Genomic DNA, 21307 nt, shown 5'->3' with positions numbered 1-21307 from the left:
AACTACTATAATACTGCCCCCTATGTACAAGAATATAACTACTATAATACTGCCCCCTATGTACAGGAATATAACTACTATAATACTGCCCCCTATGTACAAGAATATAACTACTATAATACTGCCCCCTATGTACAGGAATATAACTACTATAATACTGCCCCCTATGTACAGGAATATAACTACTATAATACTGCCCCCTATGTACAAGAATATAACTACTATAATACTGCCCCCTATGTACAGGAATATAACTACTATAATACTGCCCCCTATGTACAAGAATATAACTACTATAATACTGCCCCCTATGTACAGGAATATAACTACTATAATACTGCCCCCTATGTACAGGAATATAACTACTATAATACTGCCCCCTATGTACAGGAATATAACTACTATAATACTGCCCCCTATGTACAAGAATATAACTACTATAATACTGCCCCCTATGTACAGGAATATAACTACTATAATACTGCCCCCTATGTACAGGAATATAACTACTATAATACTGCCCCCTATGTACAAGAATATAACTACTATAATACTGCCCCCTATGTACAAGAATATAACTACTATAATACTGCCCCCTATGTACAGGAATATAACTACTATAATACTGCCCCCTATGTACAAGAATATAACTACTATAATACTGCCCCCTATGTACAAGAATATAACTACTATAATACTGCCCCCTATGTACAAGAATATAACTACTATAATACTGCCCCCTATGTACAGGAATATAACTACTATAATACTGCCCCCTATGTACAGGAATATAACTACTATAATACTGCCCCCTATGTACAAGAATATAACTACTATAATACTGCCCCCTATGTACAAGAATATAACTACTATAATACTGCCCCCTATGTACAAGAATATAACTACTATAATACTGCCCCCTATGTACAAGAATATAACTACTATAATACTGCCCCCTATGTACAAGAATGTAACTACTATAATACTGCCCCCTATGTACAGGAATATAACTACTATAATACTGCCCCCTATGTACAGGAATATAACTACTATAATACTGCCCCCTATGTACAAGAATGTAACTACTATAATACTGCCCCCTATGTACAGGAATATAACTACTATAATACTGCCCCCTATGTACAAGAATATAACTACTATAATACTGCCCCCTATGTACAAGAATATAACTACTATAATACTGCCCCCTATGTACAAGAATATAACTACTATAATACTGCCCCCTATCTACAAGAATATAACTACTATAATACTGCCCCCTATCTACAAGAATATAACTACTATAATACTGCCCCCTATGTACAGGAATATAACTACTATAATACTGCCCCCTATGTACAGGAATATAACTACTATAATACTGCCCCCTATGTACAGGAATATAACTACTATAATACTGCCCCCTATGTACAGGAATATAACTACTATAATACTGCCCCTTATGTACAGGAATATAACTACTATAATACTGCCCCCTATGTACAGGAATATAACTACTATAATACTGTCCCTATGTACAGGAATATAACTACTATAATACTGCCCCCTATGTACAGGAATATAACTACTATAATACTGCCCCCTATGTACAGGAATATAACTACTATAATACTTCCCCCTATGTACAGGAATATAACTACTATAATACTACCCCTATGTACAAGAATATAACTACTATAATACTGCCCCCTATGTACAAGAATATAACTACTATAATACTGCCCCTATGTACAGGGATATAACTACTATAATACTGCCCCCTATGTACAAGAATATAACTACTATAATACTGCCCCCTATGTACAGGAATATAACTACTATAATACTGCCCCCTATGTACAGGAATATAACTACTATAATACTGCCCCCTATGTACAGGAATATAACTACTATAATACTGCCCCCTATGTACAGGATATAACTACTATAATACTGCTCCCTATGTACAAGAATATAACTACTATAATACTGCCCCCTATGTACAAGAATATAACTACTATAATACTGCTCCCTATGTACAGGAATATAACTACTATAATACTGCCCCCTATGTACAGGAATATAACTACTATAATACTGCCCCCTATGTACAGGAATATAACTACTATAATACTGCTCCCTATGTACAAGAATATAACTACTATAATACTGCCCCCTATGTACAAGAATATAACTACTATAATACTGCTCCCTATGTACAGGAATATAACTACTATAATACTGCCCCCTATGTACAGGAATATAACTACTATAATACTGCCCCCTATCTACAAGAATATAACTACTATAATACTGCCCCCTATCTACAAGAATATAACTACTATAATACTGCCCCATATGTACAGGAATATAACTACTATAATACTGCCCCCTATGTACAGGAATATAACTACTATAATACTGCCCCCTATGTACAGGAATATAACTACTATAATACTGCCCCCTATGTACAAGAATATAACTACTATAATACTGCCCCCTATCTACAAGAATATAACTACTATAATACTGCCCCCTATCTACAAGAATATAACTACTATAATACTGCCCCCTATCTACAAGAATATAACTACTATAATACTGCCCCTATGTACAGGAATATAACTACTATAATACTGCCCCCTATGTACAAGAATATAACTACTATAATACTGCCCCTATGTACAGGAATATAACTACTATAATACTGCCCCCTATGTACAGGAATATAACTACTATAATACTGCCCCCTATGTACAAGAATATAACTACTATAATACTGCCCCCTATCTACAAGAATATAACTACTATAATACTGCCCCCTATGTACAAGAATATAACTACTATAATACTGCCCCCTATCTACAAGAATATAACTACTATAATACTGCCCCTATGTACAGGAATATAACTACTATAATACTGCCCCCTATCTACAAGAATATAACTACTATAATACTGCCCCCTATCTACAAGAATATAACTACTATAATACTGCCCCCTATCTACAAGAATATAACTACTATAATACTGCCCCCTATCTACAAGAATATAACTACTATAATACTGCCCCCTATGTACAGGAATATAACTACTATAATACTGCCCCTATGTACAGGAATATAACTACTATAATACTGCCCCCTATCTACAAGAATATAACTACTATAATACTGCCCCCTATCTACAAGAATATAACTACTATAATACTGCCCCCTATGTACAAGAATATAACTACTATAATACTGCCCCCTATGTACAAGAATATAACTACTATAATACTGCCCCCTATCTACAAGAATATAACTACTATAATACTGCCCCCTATCTACAAGAATATAACTACTATAATACTGCCCCTATGTACAGGAATATAACTACTATAATACTGCCCCCTATGTACAGGGATATAACTACTATAATACTGCCCCCTATCTACAAGAATATAACTACTATAATACTGCCTCCTATGTAGAAGAATATAACTACTATAATACTGCCCCCTATGTACAAGAATATAACTACTATAATACTGCCCCTATGTACAGGAATATAACTACTATAATACTGCCCCCTATGTACAAGAATATAACTACTATAATACTGCCCCCTATCTACAAGAATATAACTACTATAATACTGCCCCTATGTACAGGAATATAACTACTATAATACTGCCCCCTATGTACAGGGATATAACTACTATAATACTGCCCCCTATCTACAAGAATATAACTACTATAATACTGCCTCCTATGTAGAAGAATATAACTACTATAATACTGCCCCCTATGTACAAGAATATAACTACTATAATACTGCCCCTATGTACAGGAATATAACTACTATAATACTGCCCCCTATGTACAGGAATATAACTACTATAATACTGCCCCCTATGTACAAGAATATAACTACTATAATACTGCCCCCTATGTACAGGAATATAACTACTATAATACTGCCCCCTATGTACAAGAATATAACTACTATAATACTGCCCCCTATGTACAGGAATATAACTACTATAATACTGCCCCCTATGTACAAGAATATAACTACTATAATACTGCCCCCTATGTACAGGAATATAACTACTATAATACTGCCCCCTATGTACAGGAATATAACTACTATAATACTGCCCCCTATGTACAAGAATATAACTACTATAATACTGCCCCCTATGTACAGGAATATAACTACTATAATACTGCCCCCTATGTACAAGAATATAACTACTATAATACTGCCCCCTATGTACAGGAATATAACTACTATAATACTGCCCCCTATGTACAGGAATATAACTACTATAATACTGCCCCCTATGTACAGGAATATAACTACTATAATACTGCCCCCTATGTACAAGAATATAACTACTATAATACTGCCCCCTATGTACAGGAATATAACTACTATAATACTGCCCCCTATGTACAGGAATATAACTACTATAATACTGCCCCCTATGTACAAGAATATAACTACTATAATACTGCCCCCTATGTACAAGAATATAACTACTATAATACTGCCCCCTATGTACAGGAATATAACTACTATAATACTGCCCCCTATGTACAAGAATATAACTACTATAATACTGCCCCCTATGTACAGGAATATAACTACTATAATACTGCCCCCTATGTACAAGAATATAACTACTATAATACTACCCCCTATGTACAGGAATATAACTACTATAATACTGCCCCTATGTACAGGAATATAACTACTATAATACTGCCCCCTATGTACAGGAATATAACTACTATAATACTGTCCCCTATGTACAAGAATATAACTACTATAATACTGCCCCCTATGTACAGGAATATAACTACTATAATACTGCCCCTATGTACAGGAATATAACTACTATAATACTGCCCCCTATGTACAAGAATATAACTACTATAATACTGCCCCCTATGTACAGGAATATAACTACTATAATACTGCCCCCTATGTACAAGAATATAACTACTATAATACTGCCCCCTATGTACAAGAATATAACTACTATAATACTGCCCCCTATGTACAGGAATATAACTACTATAATACTGCCCCCTATGTACAGGAATATAACTACTATAATACTGCCCCCTATGTACAGGAATATAACTACTATAATACTGCCCACTATGTACAGGAATATAACTACTATAATACTGCCCCTATGTACAGGAATATAACTACTATAATACTGCCTCCTATGTACAAGAATATAACTACTATAATACTGCCCCCTATGTACAGGAATATAACTACTATAATACTGCCCCTATGTACAGGAATATAACTACTATAATACTGCCTCCTATGTACAAGAATATAACTACTATAATACTGCCCCCTATGTACAAGAATATAACTACTATAATACTGCCCCCTATGTACAGGAATATAACTACTATAATACTGCCCCCTATGTACAGGAATATAACTACTATAATACTGCCCCCTATGTACAGGAATATAACTACTATAATACTGCCCCCTATGTACAGGAATATAACTACTATAATACTGCCCCCTATGTACAGGAATATAACTACTATAATACTGCCCCTATGTACAGGAATATAACTACTATAATACTGCCCCCTATGTACAGGAATATAACTACTATAATACTGCCCCCTATGTACAGGAATATAACTACTATAATACTGCCCCCTATGTACAAGAATATAACTACTATAATACTGCCCCCTATGTACAAGAATATAACTACTATAATACTGCCCCCTATGTACAGGAATATAACTACTATAATACTGCCCCCTATGTACAGGAATATAACTACTATAATACTGCCCACTATGTACAGGAATATAACTACTATAATACTGCCCCTATGTACAGGAATATAACTACTATAATACTGCCTCCTATGTACAAGAATATAACTACTATAATACTGCCCCCTATGTACAGGAATATAACTACTATAATACTGCCCCTATGTACAGGAATATAACTACTATAATACTGCCTCCTATGTACAGGAATATAACTACTATAATACTGCCCCCTATGTACAGGAATATAACTACTATAATACTGCCCCCTATGTACAGGAATATAACTACTATAATACTGCCCCCTATGTACAGGAATATAACTACTATAATACTGCCCCCTATGTACAGGAATATAACTACTATAATACTGCCCCCTATGTACAGGAATATAACTACTATAATACTGCCCCTATGTACAGGAATATAACTACTATAATACTGCCCCCTATGTACAGGAATATAACTACTATAATACTGCCCCCTATGTACAGGAATATAACTACTATAATACTGCCCCCTATGTACAGGAATATAACTACTATAATACTGCCCCCTATGTACAGGAATATAACTACTATAATACTGCTCCCTATGTACAGGAATATAACTACTATAATACTGCCCTCTATGTACAGGAATATAACTACTATAATACTGCCCCCTATGTACAGGAATATAACTACTATAATACTGCCCTCTATGTACAGGAATATAACTACTATAATACTGCCCCCTATGTACAAGAATATATCTACTATAATACTGCCCCCTATGTACAGGAATATAACTACTATAATACTCCCCCTATATACAGGAATATATCTACTATAATACTGCCCCCTATGTAAAAGAATATAACTACTATAATACTGCCTCCTATGTACAGGAATATAACTACTATAATACTGCCCCCTATGTACAGGAATATAACTACTATAATACTGCCCCCTATGTACAGGAATATAACTACTATAATACTGCCCCCTATGTACAGGAATATAACTACTATAATACTGCCCGCTATGTACAAGAATATAACTACTATAATACTGCCCCCTATGTACAGGAATATAACTACTATAATACTGCCCCTATGTACAAGAATATAACTACTATAATACTGCCCCCTATGTACAGGAATATAACTACTATAATACTGCCCCCTATGTACAGGAATATAACAACTATAATACTGCCCCCTATGTACAGGAATATAACTACTATAATACTGCCCCCTATGTACAGGAATATAACTACTATAATACTGCCCCCTATGTACAGGAATATAACTACTATAATACTGCCCCCTATGTACAGGAATATAACTACTATAATACTGCCCCCTATGTACAAGAATATAACTACTATAATACTGCCCCCTATGTACATGAATATAACTACTATAATACTGCCCCCTATGTACAAGAATATAACTACTATAATACTGCCCCCTATGTACAAGAATATAACTACTATAATACTGTCCCCTATGTACAAGAATATAACTACTATAATACTGCCCCCTATGTACAGGAATATAACTACTATAATACTGCCCCCTATGTACAGGAATATAACTACTATAATACTGCCCCCTATGTACAGGAATATAACAACTATAATACTGCCCCCTATGTACAGGAATATAACTACTATAATACTGTCCCTATGTACAAGAATATAACTACTATAATACTGTCCCCTATGTACAAGAATATTACTATAATACTGTCCCCTATGTACAAGTATATAACTACTATAATACTGCCCCCTATGTACAGGAATATAACTACTATAATACTGCCCCCTATGTACAGGAATATAACTACTATAATACTGCCCCTATGTACAGGAATATAACTACTATAATACTGCCCCCTATGTACAGGAATATAACTACTATAATACTGCCCCTATGTACAAGAATATAACTACTATAATACTGTCCCCTATGTACAAGAATATTACTATAATACTGTCCCCTATGTACAAGTATATAACTACTATAATACTGCCCCCTATGTACAGGAATATAACTACTATAATACTGCCCCCTATGTACAGGAATATAACTACTATAATACTGCCCCTATGTACAGGAATATAACTACTATAATACTGCCCCTATGTACAGGAATATAACTACTATAATACTGCCCCCTATGTACAGGAATATAACTACTATAATACTGCCCCTATGTACAAGAATATAACTACTATAATACTGCCCCCTATGTACAAGAATATAACTACTATAATACTGCCCCCTATATACAAGAATATAACTACTATAATACTCCCCCCTATGTTCAGGAATATAACTACTATAATACTGTCCCCTATGTACAAGAATATAACTACTATAATACTGCCCCCTATGTACAAGAATATAACTACTATAATACTGCCCCCTATGTACAAGAATATAACTACTATAATACTGCCCCCTATGTACAAGAATATAACTACTATAATACTGCCCCCTATGTATAAGACTATAACTACTATAATACTGCCCCCTATGTACAAGAATATAACTACTATAATACTGCCCCCTATGTACAAGAATATAACTACTATAATACTGCCTCCTATGTACAAGACTATAACTACTATAATACTGCCCCCTATGTACAGGAATATAACTACTATAATACTGCCCCCTATGTACAAGAATATAACTACTATAATACTGCCCCCTATGTACAAGAATATAACTACTATAATACTGCCCCCTATGTATAAGACTATAACTACTATAATACTGCCCCCTATGTACAAGAATATAACTACTATAATACTGCCCCCTATGTATAAGACTATAACTACTATAATACTGCCCCCTATGTACAAGAATATAACTACTATAATAATGCCCCCTATGTACAGGAATATAACTACTATAACACTGCCCCCTATGTACAAGAATATAACTACTATAATACTGCCCCCTATGTACAGGAATATAACTACTATAAACACTGCCCCTGTGTACAAGAATATAACTACTATAATACTGCTCCTATGTACAGGAATATAACTACTATAATACTGCACCCTATGTACAGGAATATAACTACTATAATACTGCCCCTGTGTACAAGAATATAACTACTATAATACTGCCCCCTATGTACAAGAATATAACTACTATAATACTGCCCCTATGTACAGGAATATAACTACTATAATACTGCCCCCTATGTACAAGAATATAACTGCTACAATACTGCCCCCTATGTACAGGAATATAACTACTATAATACTGCCCCCTATGTACAGGAATATAACTACTATAATACTGCCCTATGTACAAGAATATAACTACTATAATACTGCCCCCTATGTACAGGAATATAACTACTATAATACTGTCCCCTATGTACAGGAATATAACTACTATAATACTGCCCCCTATGTACAAGAATATAACTACTATAATACTGCTCCTATGTACAGGAATATAACTACTATAATACTGCCCCCTATGTACAGGAATATAACTACTATAATACTGTCCCCTATGTACAGGAATATAACTACTATAATACTGCCCCCTATGTACAGGAATATAACTACTATAATACTGTCCCCTATGTACAGGAATATAACTACTATAATACTGTCCCCTATGTACAGGAATATAACTACTATAATACTGTCCCCTATGTACAAGAATATAACTACTATAATACTGCTAGGTCACCCGGGGGCAGTGACATCATCAGTCCCTCCTCCTTGGTGTATACTTGGATGTAAATACAGGCAGTCCCCGGGTTACATACAAGATAGGGTCTGGAGGTTTGTTCTTAAGTTGAATTTGTATGTAAGTCGAAACTGTATATTTTATAATGGAAGTTCTAGACAATTTTTTTTCTTTTGCCCCAGTGACAATTGGAGTTTCAAAATTTTTGGTGTAATTGGACCAAGAATTATCAATAAAGCTTCATTACAGGCATCTTACAGCTGATCATTGCAGTCTGGGACTATAGTAAAGCATCCAGGGAGCTTCACCAGAGGTCACAGTGGGCAGAGGGGTCCGTCTGTAACTATGGGTTGTCTGTAAGTCGGGTGTCCTTAAGTAGGGGACCGCCTGTAACCTGTGATGTCACCAGGAGTCGGAGCACGTGGGGGATGTTACATGTCTGTGTCCTGTACATGGGGAGGACAAGAACTTACAGTCCTAGTGACCTCTATAGAAGGAGCTGACACATTGTGATTGGTGTGGAGATAACTAGAGGGGGTCATTATCAGTGGGTGCCCATCACTGGGTGCTCCCCAGGCTACACTATAATCTGCTATCAGCAGGACACGGTTTATTGGGTTTTTTTCTATATTGTTTTCATTATAAAACTGATTACAGAACCAGAGAAAGAATCTGAGCGAAAATGTAGACAAAGTCTATCCCTCAGTGTATACAGCCCCCTATACATGCTATACATTATCCCCTCAGTGTATACAACCCCCTATACATGCTATACATTATCCCCTCAGTGTATACAACCCCCTATACACAATATACATTATACCCTCAGTGTATACAGCCCCCTATACACGATATACATTACCCCCTCAGTGTATACAGCCCCCTATACACGGTATACATTACACCCTCAGTGTATACAGCCCCCTATACACGATATACATTACCCCCTCAGTGTATACAGCCCCCTATACACGATATACATTACACCCTCAGTGTATACAACCCCCTATACATGCTATACATTATCCCCTCAGTGTATACAACCCCCTATACATGCTATACATTATCCCCTCAGTGTATACAACCCCCTATACACAATATACATTATACCCTCAGTGTATACAGCCCCCTATACACGGTATACATTACACCCTCAGTGTATACAGCCCCCTATACACGATATACATTACCCCCTCAGTGTATACAGCCCCCTATACACGATATACATTACACCCTCAGTGTATACAACCCCCTATACATGCTATACATTATCCCCTCAGTGTATACAACCCCCTATACATGCTATACATTATCCCCTCAGTGTATACAACCCCCTATACACAATATACATTATACCCTCAGTGTATACAGCCCCCTATACACGGTATACATTACACCCTCAGTGTATACAGCCCCCTATACACGATATACATTACCCCCTCAGTGTATACAGCCCCCTATACACGATATACATTACACCCTCAGTGTATACAACCCCCTATACACAATATACATTACCCCCTCAGTGTATACAACCCCCTATACACAATATACATTATCCCCTCTGTGTATACAGCCCCCTATACACGATATACATTATCCACTCAGTGTATACAGCCCCCTATACACAATATACATTATCCCCTCAGTGTATACAGCCCCCTATACACGATATACATTATCCCTGCAGTGTATACAGCCCCCTATACATGATATACATTATCCCCTCAGTGTATACAGCCCCCTATACACAATATACATTATCCCCTCGGTGTATACAGCCCCCTATACATGATATACATTATCCCCTCTGTGTATACAGCCCCCTATACATGCTATACATTATCCCCTCAGTGTATACAGCCCCCTATACACGGTATACATTATCCCCTCAGTGTATACAGCCCCCTATACACGATATACATTATCCCTGCAGTGTATACAGCCCCCTATACACAATATACATTATCCCCTCAGCGTATACAACCCCCTATACACAATATACATTATCCCCTCTGTGTATACAGCCCCCTATACACAATATACATTATCCCCTCAGTGTATACAGCCCCCTATACATGATATACATTATCCCCTCTGTGTATACAGCCCCTATACATGCTATACATTATCCCCTCTGTGTATACAGCCCCCTATACACGATACACATACCCTCAGCGTATACAGCCCCCTATACATGGTATATATTATACCCTCGGTGTATACAGCCCCCCTATACATTATCCCCTCTGTGTATACAGCCCCCTATACATGATATACATTATCCCCTCTGTGTATACAGCCCCCTATACATGATATACATTATCCCCTCTGTGTATACAGCCCCCTATACATGATATACATTATCCCCTCAGTGTATACAGCCCCCTATACACGATATACATTACACCCTCAGTGTATACAACCCCCTATACACAATATACATTACCCCCTCAGTGTATACAACCCCCTATACACAATATACATTATCCCCTCTGTGTATACAGCCCCCTATACACGATATACATTATCCACTCAGTGTATACAGCCCCCTATACACAATATACATTATCCCCTCAGTGTATACAGCCCCCTATACACGATATACATTATCCCTGCAGTGTATACAGCCCCCTATACATGATATACATTATCCCCTCGGTGTATACAGCCCCCTATACATGATATACATTATCCCCTCTGTGTATACAGCCCCCTATACATGCTATACATTATCCCCTCAGTGTATACAGCCCCCTATACACGGTATACATTATCCCCTCAGTGTATACAGCCCCCTATACACGATATACATTATCCCTGCAGTGTATACAGCCCCCTATACACAATATACATTATCCCCTCAGCGTATACAACCCCCTATACACAATATACATTATCCCCTCTGTGTATACAGCCCCCTATACACAATATACATTATCCCCTCAGTGTATACAGCCCCCTATACATGATATACATTATCCCCTCAGTGTATACAGCCCCCTATACACTGTATACATTATCCCCTCAGCGTATACAACCCCCTATACACAATATACATTATCCCCTCAGTGTATACAGCCCCCTATACATGCTATACATTATCCCCTCTGTGTATACAGCCCCTATACATGCTATACATTATCCCCTCTGTGTATACAGCCCCCTATACACGATACACATACCCTCAGCGTATACAGCCCCCTATACATGGTATATTATACCCTCGGTGTATACAGCCCCCCTATACATTATCCCCTCTGTGTATACAGCCCCCTATACATGATATACATTATCCCCTCAGTGTATACAGCCCCCTATACATGATATACATTATCCCCTCAGTGTATACAGCCCCCTATACATGGTATATATTATCCCCTCAGTGTATACAGCCCCCTATACACGGTATACATTATACCCTCAGTGTATACAGCCCCCTATACATGATATACATTATCCCCTCAGTGTATACAGCCCCCTATACACGATACACATACCCTCAGCATATACAGCCCCCTATACATGGTATATATTATACCCTCGGTGTATACAGCCCCCTATACATTATACCCTCAGTGTATACAGCCCCCTATACATGATATACATTATACCCTCGGTGTATACAGCCCCCCTATACATTATATACATTACACCCGCAGTGTATACAGCCCCCTATACATGGTATACAGAGGGTACACTATATACAGGGCGATGATATAACCTCCTCTCCCGCCTCCCGTGTCCCCGGGCCGGGCGGTCGTGTATGTGGAGGCCGCGGGTACAGGCCTCTGTCTCCTCCGCTCACCTTCCTCTCTGTGTCCCCGGTGCCGCTCCTGTTCCGCCGCTTCTCTCCGGTATCTCCGCTCTCCGGTGTCAGGCCTCCGCCGTCGCAGCCGGTATTAGCCCTGCGTGTGAAGAGAGTGCGCATGCGCAGTGGCCGAGCCCCATGGACGCTTCTGGTAAAGGCCCGAGTAATGACAGACGCAGGACACGCCCGATGACCCTGCCCGGCTCCCGTACTCGGGGCCATCTTACTACTCCCATCCCTGCTCATATCAGCCATAACTGTACTCCATCATCTACCTTTATCCGACTAGGCCTCGCCTTTTACATAGCAAATAATCGAAATAGTTTATTATATCGTCATTAGTAGATGATGCTGTGGTGTCAATAATAACACAAGAGCAGCAATAGTCACGGTGCAGAGCAGAGGACACCCCCTGCTGGTGGGAGGAGCTGGGAAGAATAACAATACAGCATCTTACATAATGGTGCCTGGCTTCAGAGCAGAACTCAGGATAATTACAGGAACAGGGAGGGGAATCACAGAAAGGCGAACCTCACCTACAGTCTATAGACCCGAGGACAAAGGACCTTGGATCTGTGGGTCCTGGGTCACAACCATCTCTGACCTCCTGTAGACCTGATCACTAGAGTATAGACCATAGAGGAAGAGCAGGAAGCCACACAATACAGGAGACAAGGCTGCCACAGGTCTCTTTGCAGCCTTAAGCTACAGACCTATTATAGTGTAAATTTTACCCCGAGAACCCTGCAGCAGTCTGCTCCATGGTAAATAACTACAGGAGGACAGGACTTGTTAAAAAAAGAAAAAGTTTTATTTTTCCTTCAGCAGAACATAATTATAACAGGAAAGGAGGGGGAAGGGGAGAGGGGGAGTGTTCCTCCGATAGCACAGTGACTGCAGCCCTGCCGGGTCACTAGGAGCCGTAGTTGGCCTCGTCAAAGGCCTTCCTGGCTCTCTTCAGCTCCTCGTTCATGGTCAGCAGATCTTTTACTCTTGCAAACTTGCGAGGGTCCTTCCGGATCAGAAATACAATGTCCTCCACCTGGACCCGGCCCTGGCGCCCAATAGACATGGCCTTGTGCGTCTGGAAGAAGAGCGGACAGGTGGTCTACAAGATGTTCCAATACTACAACCCACAGAATATCTCTCAATGGGCAGAGAGATGGAGACCACTGACCCCCAATCACCCCAAGTGTTACCAGCACTCACCATCTCTGTTATGAACTCAATCACCAGATCCTCCAGGATGTCCACCGATTCTGTATACGGGTTCTGATCATCTCCAAAGCCGTACATCATACAGCGCACTGCGGGGACAAGAGGAGATCCAGGATCTATAAATATATATACATACACATACACACCCCCAGAGACTACATGTATTCTAATACAGGGGACTGCAAGACACTCAGCTACACATCATGCATTTACAAATAATAAAATTAGAGGCTTACGTTTTTATAATACATTTCAGGGAACTGTTATTCCTGCACTTTGCCAAGTCTGTGGGATCTGACCTGTATGTGGCTCCATGCACAGGGGGCCAAAAGCTCAAGAGGCCAGAAGTAAGCACAGGATGGTAAAGACAGAAGAAAGTGTCTGATGGATAACACTGTATGGACATTTAAAGAAATTCTACCATCAATCCATCATGATGTACCAGGGGCACCGACTCCTGGCACCGTGACTGTGGTAATCTTCTGATATTGGTTGTCGCTTCACAGGGTGTTAAACTGTCTACTACTCCTCCTATGCTCCCTTCACACTGTAGCCCTCCCTCATATATTCAGGGAGAAGTTCTCCTGAACAGTGTGACAGCCTATGAAGCTGCCTCACAGAGCAGCTCTGGTTAACCCCCCCCCCCCTCCCATTGTCATAGTTATAAAAGTTGATTTTAGAAGGAAGGAGACCATGGATAACAATTATAAGATTAGCAGTGTCACAGTGCCTGATCTACGGATAATGTCCCTTGTCTATCAGGATGGATTCTGATGGGAGATTTCCTTTCATCAGTTTATATAATTATCTCCCCTTTAATACCAAACCTAGAAATACCTTCTACAATAGAGATGCCAGTACAATACACTGTAACAGTGCAGCAGCTCCATCCTATTACTCCCCTCCTCTGCCAGGTTATAATGGGGTTAACCATGTCAGGTCTGGGGGACTCCAGTCACCCTCTGACAAGCAGGACAACCCTTACCACACCACCCACGAAATTTCATGATGATTTTATGAAACAAAAATGCAAACCTAAGACTTAGTAAAGGGTTTCACCAGGTAGATTGCACTGACCCCCTATTCTTTGGATAGACCATCAATAGCAGATTGTGCATTTATTTTGGTTAGGTGTAAAGTTAGGGGCAACGTATTAAGACTGATGCATTGTGCACACACATAGAGGGCAACATGTTCAAACCCCCCTAGACTACATGTACACGTGAGTCTCATCCGTATTTTATAAATGTGTCTTACATTTAACTGTTATTCGAAGCAGTCACGCTCACCGCCGTATCATTCAAAGGTCCATATCTCTGCCTCACATATGCAACAAGTGTTTATGTTGTTTGTTTTTTTTTTTTTAAACTAGATCCTATTCCTGTCCGTATTGGTGGATCGGATGCTTTGCAAGGCTTTATTCACATAGCTCCCAGGCATAGCATGAGAACGGATGGAGAAGGGAGGGGGGAGTGTGTGCTCTTCACCCCTTCCCTCTCCATAGAAAGCAGATCGGCTGCAACACAAACCTGACGGCGTATAGAACGTGCACCCGACGTACTGAAACACCCTGTGCTCACTGCACTGACCGGGTGCCATAGATTTATGTTGTGTCCATGATCTGTCTAATTACTGTAGCCAAACCAAGGCTTCAATTATGACCGTGTGAATAGGGCCAAACACAAAATCAAGTGACTGGAATGTGCCAGTGACATTTGCCAGCCCTTCATATTTTATACAGATCCATAAATACGGGGACATACGGTCGACACATACACCAAAACACTGGTGCACGATAAACGTCTTCTAAACCCTGTGGTTAAATGAAACCAATTGAGAGATGAAGATAAGAGGACACATGGACCCGGACTCTGTCTGTAGATGTTAGTTTGATGCACTGCTGAGATGGGAGGTGTAGAACGCGCTCCGGGAACGCAGTCTATACATGAAAGTCACTTATCACCTATAGGATAAGAGCAGCATCCTATCAGCGACCATTACAGGAGGCGTCATACATGCTGCGCTGCACAGAGGGCACATACTTACACTCCTTGGAGAAGAGGCGCTTCCTGCGCCCGGAGCCGCCCTCCGCTCCCCCCGCCAGGTCCTCATTCTCCTCCTCAAACTGAAAGAAACAGAAATAAATAAATAAATAATAATGTTGTTAAAACTACAACGCAAAAAGGTAAACAAAGCAGAAGCGAAACAAGAAATCCTGAAGGTTGTGAGAAGACGGAAGCAGCAGGAGACACAATGGCAACAAATATCTGACGGTAACAAGAGGACGCCGCCATATTGGATTCTTGTCACTGAAAGCAAACACTGAGCAAAATCAGGCAGAGACATCCTACAATGTCTATAGGTGACAATACCATCAGGTGTACATTACACATATAAGAGACATGGAGGGACTTGTACTTCAACTACGAAGAGAAAACCGCATCCAGATTATAAACCTTCCCCTACCCCATGCACCACACATCCCCAGTACATATTATCCAACCCTAACTACTCACAGTCTGATCTTCATCCTCATCCGCCATATTTCCGTCTCTCTTAGTATAGACTTCCGCTTACATAGAGCGACTTCCGGGAGTTCCAATATGGCGACAGCTGACTCGGAATACGGCAGTTTTTACGACATTACAGAGCCGACGTCACTCACCACGTGACCGGGCGGAGCTGAGTTTGAAATTAACCGCTGGAAAGAGACGAAGGAGGAAAAGAAAACGGCGCCGGTGAGTAAAGAGACCGGGAAAGGAGGCTGCACCGAGGAGCTGACACTCTAATCACACCGCTAGTCCCAGGAGCTGACGCTCTAATCACACCGCTAGTCCCAGGAGCTGACGCTCTAATCACACCGCTAGTCCCAGGAGCTGACACACTAATCACACAGGATGGAGCATCACACCGCTAGTCCCAGGAGCTGACACACTAATCACACAGGGTGGAGCATCACACCGCTAGTCCCAGGAGCTGACGATCTAATCACACAGGATGGAGTATCACACCGCTAGTCCCAGGAGCTGACGCTCTAATCACACAGGACGGAGCATCACACCACTAGTCCCAGGAGCTGACACTCTAATCACACCGCTAGTCCCAGGAGCTGACGCTCTGATCACACCGCTAGTCCCAGGAGCTGACGCTCTAATCACACCGCTAGTCCCAGGAGCTGACGCTCTAATCACACCGCTAGTGCCAGGAGCTGACGCTCTGATCACACCGCTAGTCCCAGGAGCTGCCGCTCTGATCACACCGCTAGTCCCAGGAGCTGACGCTCTAATCACACAGGATGGGGCATCACACCACTAGTCCCAGGAGCTGACACACTAATCACACAGGATGGAGCATCACACCGCTAGTCCCAGGAGCTGACGCTCTAATCACACAGGATGGAGCATCACACCGCTAGTCCCAGGAGCTGACACTCTAATCACACAGGATGGGGCATCACACCACTAGTCCCAGGAGCTGACACACTAATCACACAGGATGGAGCATCACACCGCTAGTCCCAGGAGCTGACGCTCTAATCACACAGGATGGAGCATCACACCGCTAGTCCCAGGAGCTGACACTCTAATCACACAGGATGGGGCATCACACCACTAGTCCCAGGAGCTGACACACTAATCACACAGGATGGAGCATCACACCGCTAGTCCCAGGAGCTGACGCTCTAATCACACAGGATGGAGCATCACACCGCTAGTCCCAGGAGCTGACGCTCTAATCACACAGGACGGAGCATCACACCACTAGTCCCAGGAGCTGACGATCTAATCACACAGGATGGAGTATCACACCGCTAGTCCCAGGAGCTGACGCTCTAATCACACAGGATGGAGCATCACACCGCTAGTCCCAGGAGCTGACGCTCTAATCACACAGGACGGAGCATCACACCACTAGTCCCAGGAGCTGACGATCTAATCACACAGGATGGAGTATCACACCGCTAGTCCCAGGAGCTGACGCTCTAATCACACCGCTAGTCCCAGGAGCTGACGCTCTAATCACACCGCTAGTCCCAGGAGCTGACGCTCTAATCACACCGCTAGTCCCAGGAGCTGACGCTCTGATCACACCGCTAGTCCCAGGAGCTGACTCTCTGATCACACCGCTAGTCCCAGGAGCTGACGCTCTAATCACACAGTCCTGTTGGGGTGGTTAGTTCCTCAGCATCACTCTTGTTGCCCCATACTCGGGGCATTACCCGGTGCCCTTCTGGTGGATGTTGGGGGTGGGGTTAGGTCGGGTCATGACCTTTATGTTTCTTCCCCCCAGGAATCATGAGGAGGAGCTCCACTACTAACAGACAGTCCGCGCTGCCCCTGCGGGTGCAGGACACCAACCGGGTGGGCCTGACCACCCCCCAGGCGTAAGTATCTCCAGGACCTCATCATACACACCGCAGCTGCTGCAGAACCTCATAATAACACCGTGTCTGCATCATACACACTGCGGCTGCTGCAGAACCTCATAATGACACAGCGGCTGCATTATGCACACTACGGCTGCTGCAGAACCTCATAATGACACAGCGGCTGCATTATGCACACTACGGCTGCTGCAGAACCTCATAATGACACAGCGGCTGCATTATGCACACCGCAGCTGCTGCAGAACCTCATAATGACACCGCGGCTGCATCATACACACTACAGCTGCTGCAGAACCTCCCAGTACACACTGCAGAACCTCACGGATGCTGTGGAGACTGATCCAAAACGGCCCCGATTACATTTCTTTTCTATGTTTGACTTGTAGTAAAGAGCGACTGGGAAAACTGAGCCTCAGCAAACCGCACTCCGGCACATCCGAGAGGAAGACCAGCTTTTTTGGGAAAAGGTAAAAGTGCAACACACTGCACTAAAGGGAGAGGCTGTATCCATAGTGATGTCACCGCTGCTCTCTAGTGATGGATAGGCTGTATTCTCAGTGATGGCACCGCTGCTCTCTAGTGATGGATAGGCTGTATTCTCAGTGATGTCACCGCTGCTCTCTAGTGATGGATAGGCTGTATTCTCAGTGATGGCACCGCTGCTCTCTAGTGATGGATAGGCTGTATTCTCAGTGATGCCACCGCTGCTCTCTAGTGATGGATAGGCTGTATTCTCAGTGATGGCACCGCTGCTCTCTAGTGATGGATAGGCTGTATTCTCAGTGATGGCGCCGCTGCTCTCTAGTGATGGATAGGCTGTATTCTCAGTGATGGCACCGCTGCTCTCTAGTGAGGGATAGGCTGTATTCTCAGTGATGGCACCGCTGCTCTCTAGTGATGGATAGGCTGTATTCTCAGTGATGGCACCGCTGCTCTCTAGTGATGGATAGGCTGTATTCTCAGTGATGGCACCGCTGCTCTCTAGTGATGGATAGACTGTATTCTCAGTGATGGCACCGCTGCTCTCTAGTGATGGATAGACTGTATTCTCAGTGATGGCACCGCTGCTCTCTAGTGATGGATAGGCTGTATTCTCAGTGATGGCGCCGCTGCTCTCTAGTGATGGATAGGCTGTATTCTCAGTGATGGCACCGCTGCTCTCTAGTGAGGGATAGGCTGTATTCTCAGTGATGGCACCGCTGCTCTCTAGTGATGGATAGGCTGTATTCTCAGTGATGTCACCGCTGCTCTCTAGTGATGGATAGGCTGTATTCTCAGTGATGGCACCGCTGCTCTCTAGTGATGGATAGGCTGTATTCTCAGTGTTGGCACCGCTGCTCTCTAGTGATGGATAGGCTGTATTCTCAGTGATGGCACCGCTGCTCTCTAGTGATGGAATAGGCTGTATTCTGAGTGATGGCACCGCTGCTCTCTAGTGATGGAATAGGCTGTATTCTCAGTGATGGCACCGCTGCTCTCTAGTGATGGAATAGGCCAGTGATGGCGAACCTTTTGGAGACAGAGTGCCCAAGCTACAACCAAAATCTACTTGTATGTCGCAAAGTGCCAACATGACAATTTAAGCAGTAACTTTCTGATCCCTGCTGTATCACAGGTTTTAATCGTATAGGTGTCCTGAGTTCACCAATACAATAGAAAGTTGGAGAAATTTGGAGCAGGAGCTCCAATGACAATCCATCTCTATTCAGCCCTTCCCGCTCCTCCTGTTGTCTTGGCAGCCAAGGATGTTGCTTTCAAATAGCGCTGAGCATGGCATTTTCTGGGCTGTCTTGGACCACAGGAGAAAGCCTTGAGTCCTAGCTGGCAAACTGTGTTGGTGTGAAGGCCTGGGTGCCCACAGAAAGGGCTCCGAGTGCCACCTCTGGCACCCGTGCCATAGGTTCGCCACCACTGGAATAGGCTGTATTCTCAGTGATGGCACCGCTGCTCTCTAGTGATGGATAGGGTGTATTCTCAGTGATGGCACCGCTGCTCTCTAGTGATGGATAGGCTGTATTCTCAGTGATGGTACCGCTGCTCTCTAGTGATGGAATAGGCTGTATTCTCAGTGATGACACCGCTGCTCTCTAGTGATGGATAGGCTGTATTCTCAGTGATGGTACCGCTGCTCTCTAGTGATGGATAGACTGTATTCTCAGTGATGGCACCGCTGCTCTCTAGTGATGGATAGGCTGTATTCTCAGTGATGGCACCGCTGCTCTCTAGTGGTGGATAGGCTGTATTCTCAGTGATGGCACCGCCGCTCTCTAGTGATGGATAGGCTGTATTCTCAGTGATGACACCGCTGCTCTCTAGTGATGGATAGGCTGTATTCTCAGTGATGGCACCGCTGCTCTCTAGTGATG

At 41.9% G+C, this 21307-nt stretch overlaps 3 protein-coding genes across 3 annotated transcripts in view; 1 reads left to right on the top strand and 2 right to left on the bottom strand.

Annotated features, from left to right (window-relative positions):
- The window catches only part of LOC140109493 (importin subunit alpha-5), a 52306-nt gene extending 38811 nt beyond the window's left edge, over nt 1-13495 (bottom strand). The window contains exon 1 of the mRNA XM_072132019.1: nt 13334-13495. The gene's annotated coding sequence lies outside the window, so the exon portion shown is untranslated. The remainder of the gene's footprint in view (nt 1-13333) is intronic.
- Nucleotides 13496-14125: 630 nt separating this feature from the next.
- On the bottom strand, nt 14126-17221 carry TAF13 (TATA-box binding protein associated factor 13). The gene is made up of 4 exons (XM_072132017.1): nt 17071-17221; nt 16601-16679; nt 14546-14643; nt 14126-14420 (listed from the first exon to the last, which is right to left on the bottom strand). Exons 1-4 carry the CDS (start codon nt 17095-17097, stop codon nt 14250-14252), a joined length of 375 nt encoding a protein of 124 aa, XP_071988118.1. The 5' UTR covers nt 17098-17221; the 3' UTR covers nt 14126-14249.
- Nucleotides 17147-21307, top strand: part of NDC80 (NDC80 kinetochore complex component) — a gene marked incomplete at its 3' end in the record, with an annotated part of 52888 nt that continues 48727 nt past the window's right edge. Inside the window, exons 1-3 of the mRNA XM_072132018.1 lie at nt 17147-17292; nt 18845-18938; nt 19328-19408. Coding sequence (XP_071988119.1) covers nt 18850-18938; nt 19328-19408 — 170 coding nt within the window. The remainder of the gene's footprint in view (nt 17293-18844; nt 18939-19327; nt 19409-21307) is intronic.

This window comes from Engystomops pustulosus, unplaced genomic scaffold, assembly GCF_040894005.1.
Source record: "Engystomops pustulosus unplaced genomic scaffold, aEngPut4.maternal MAT_SCAFFOLD_204, whole genome shotgun sequence".
NCBI classification, from domain to species: Eukaryota; Metazoa; Chordata; class Amphibia; order Anura; family Leptodactylidae; genus Engystomops; species Engystomops pustulosus.
This window is presented reverse-complemented; position numbering and strand designations above follow the sequence as displayed.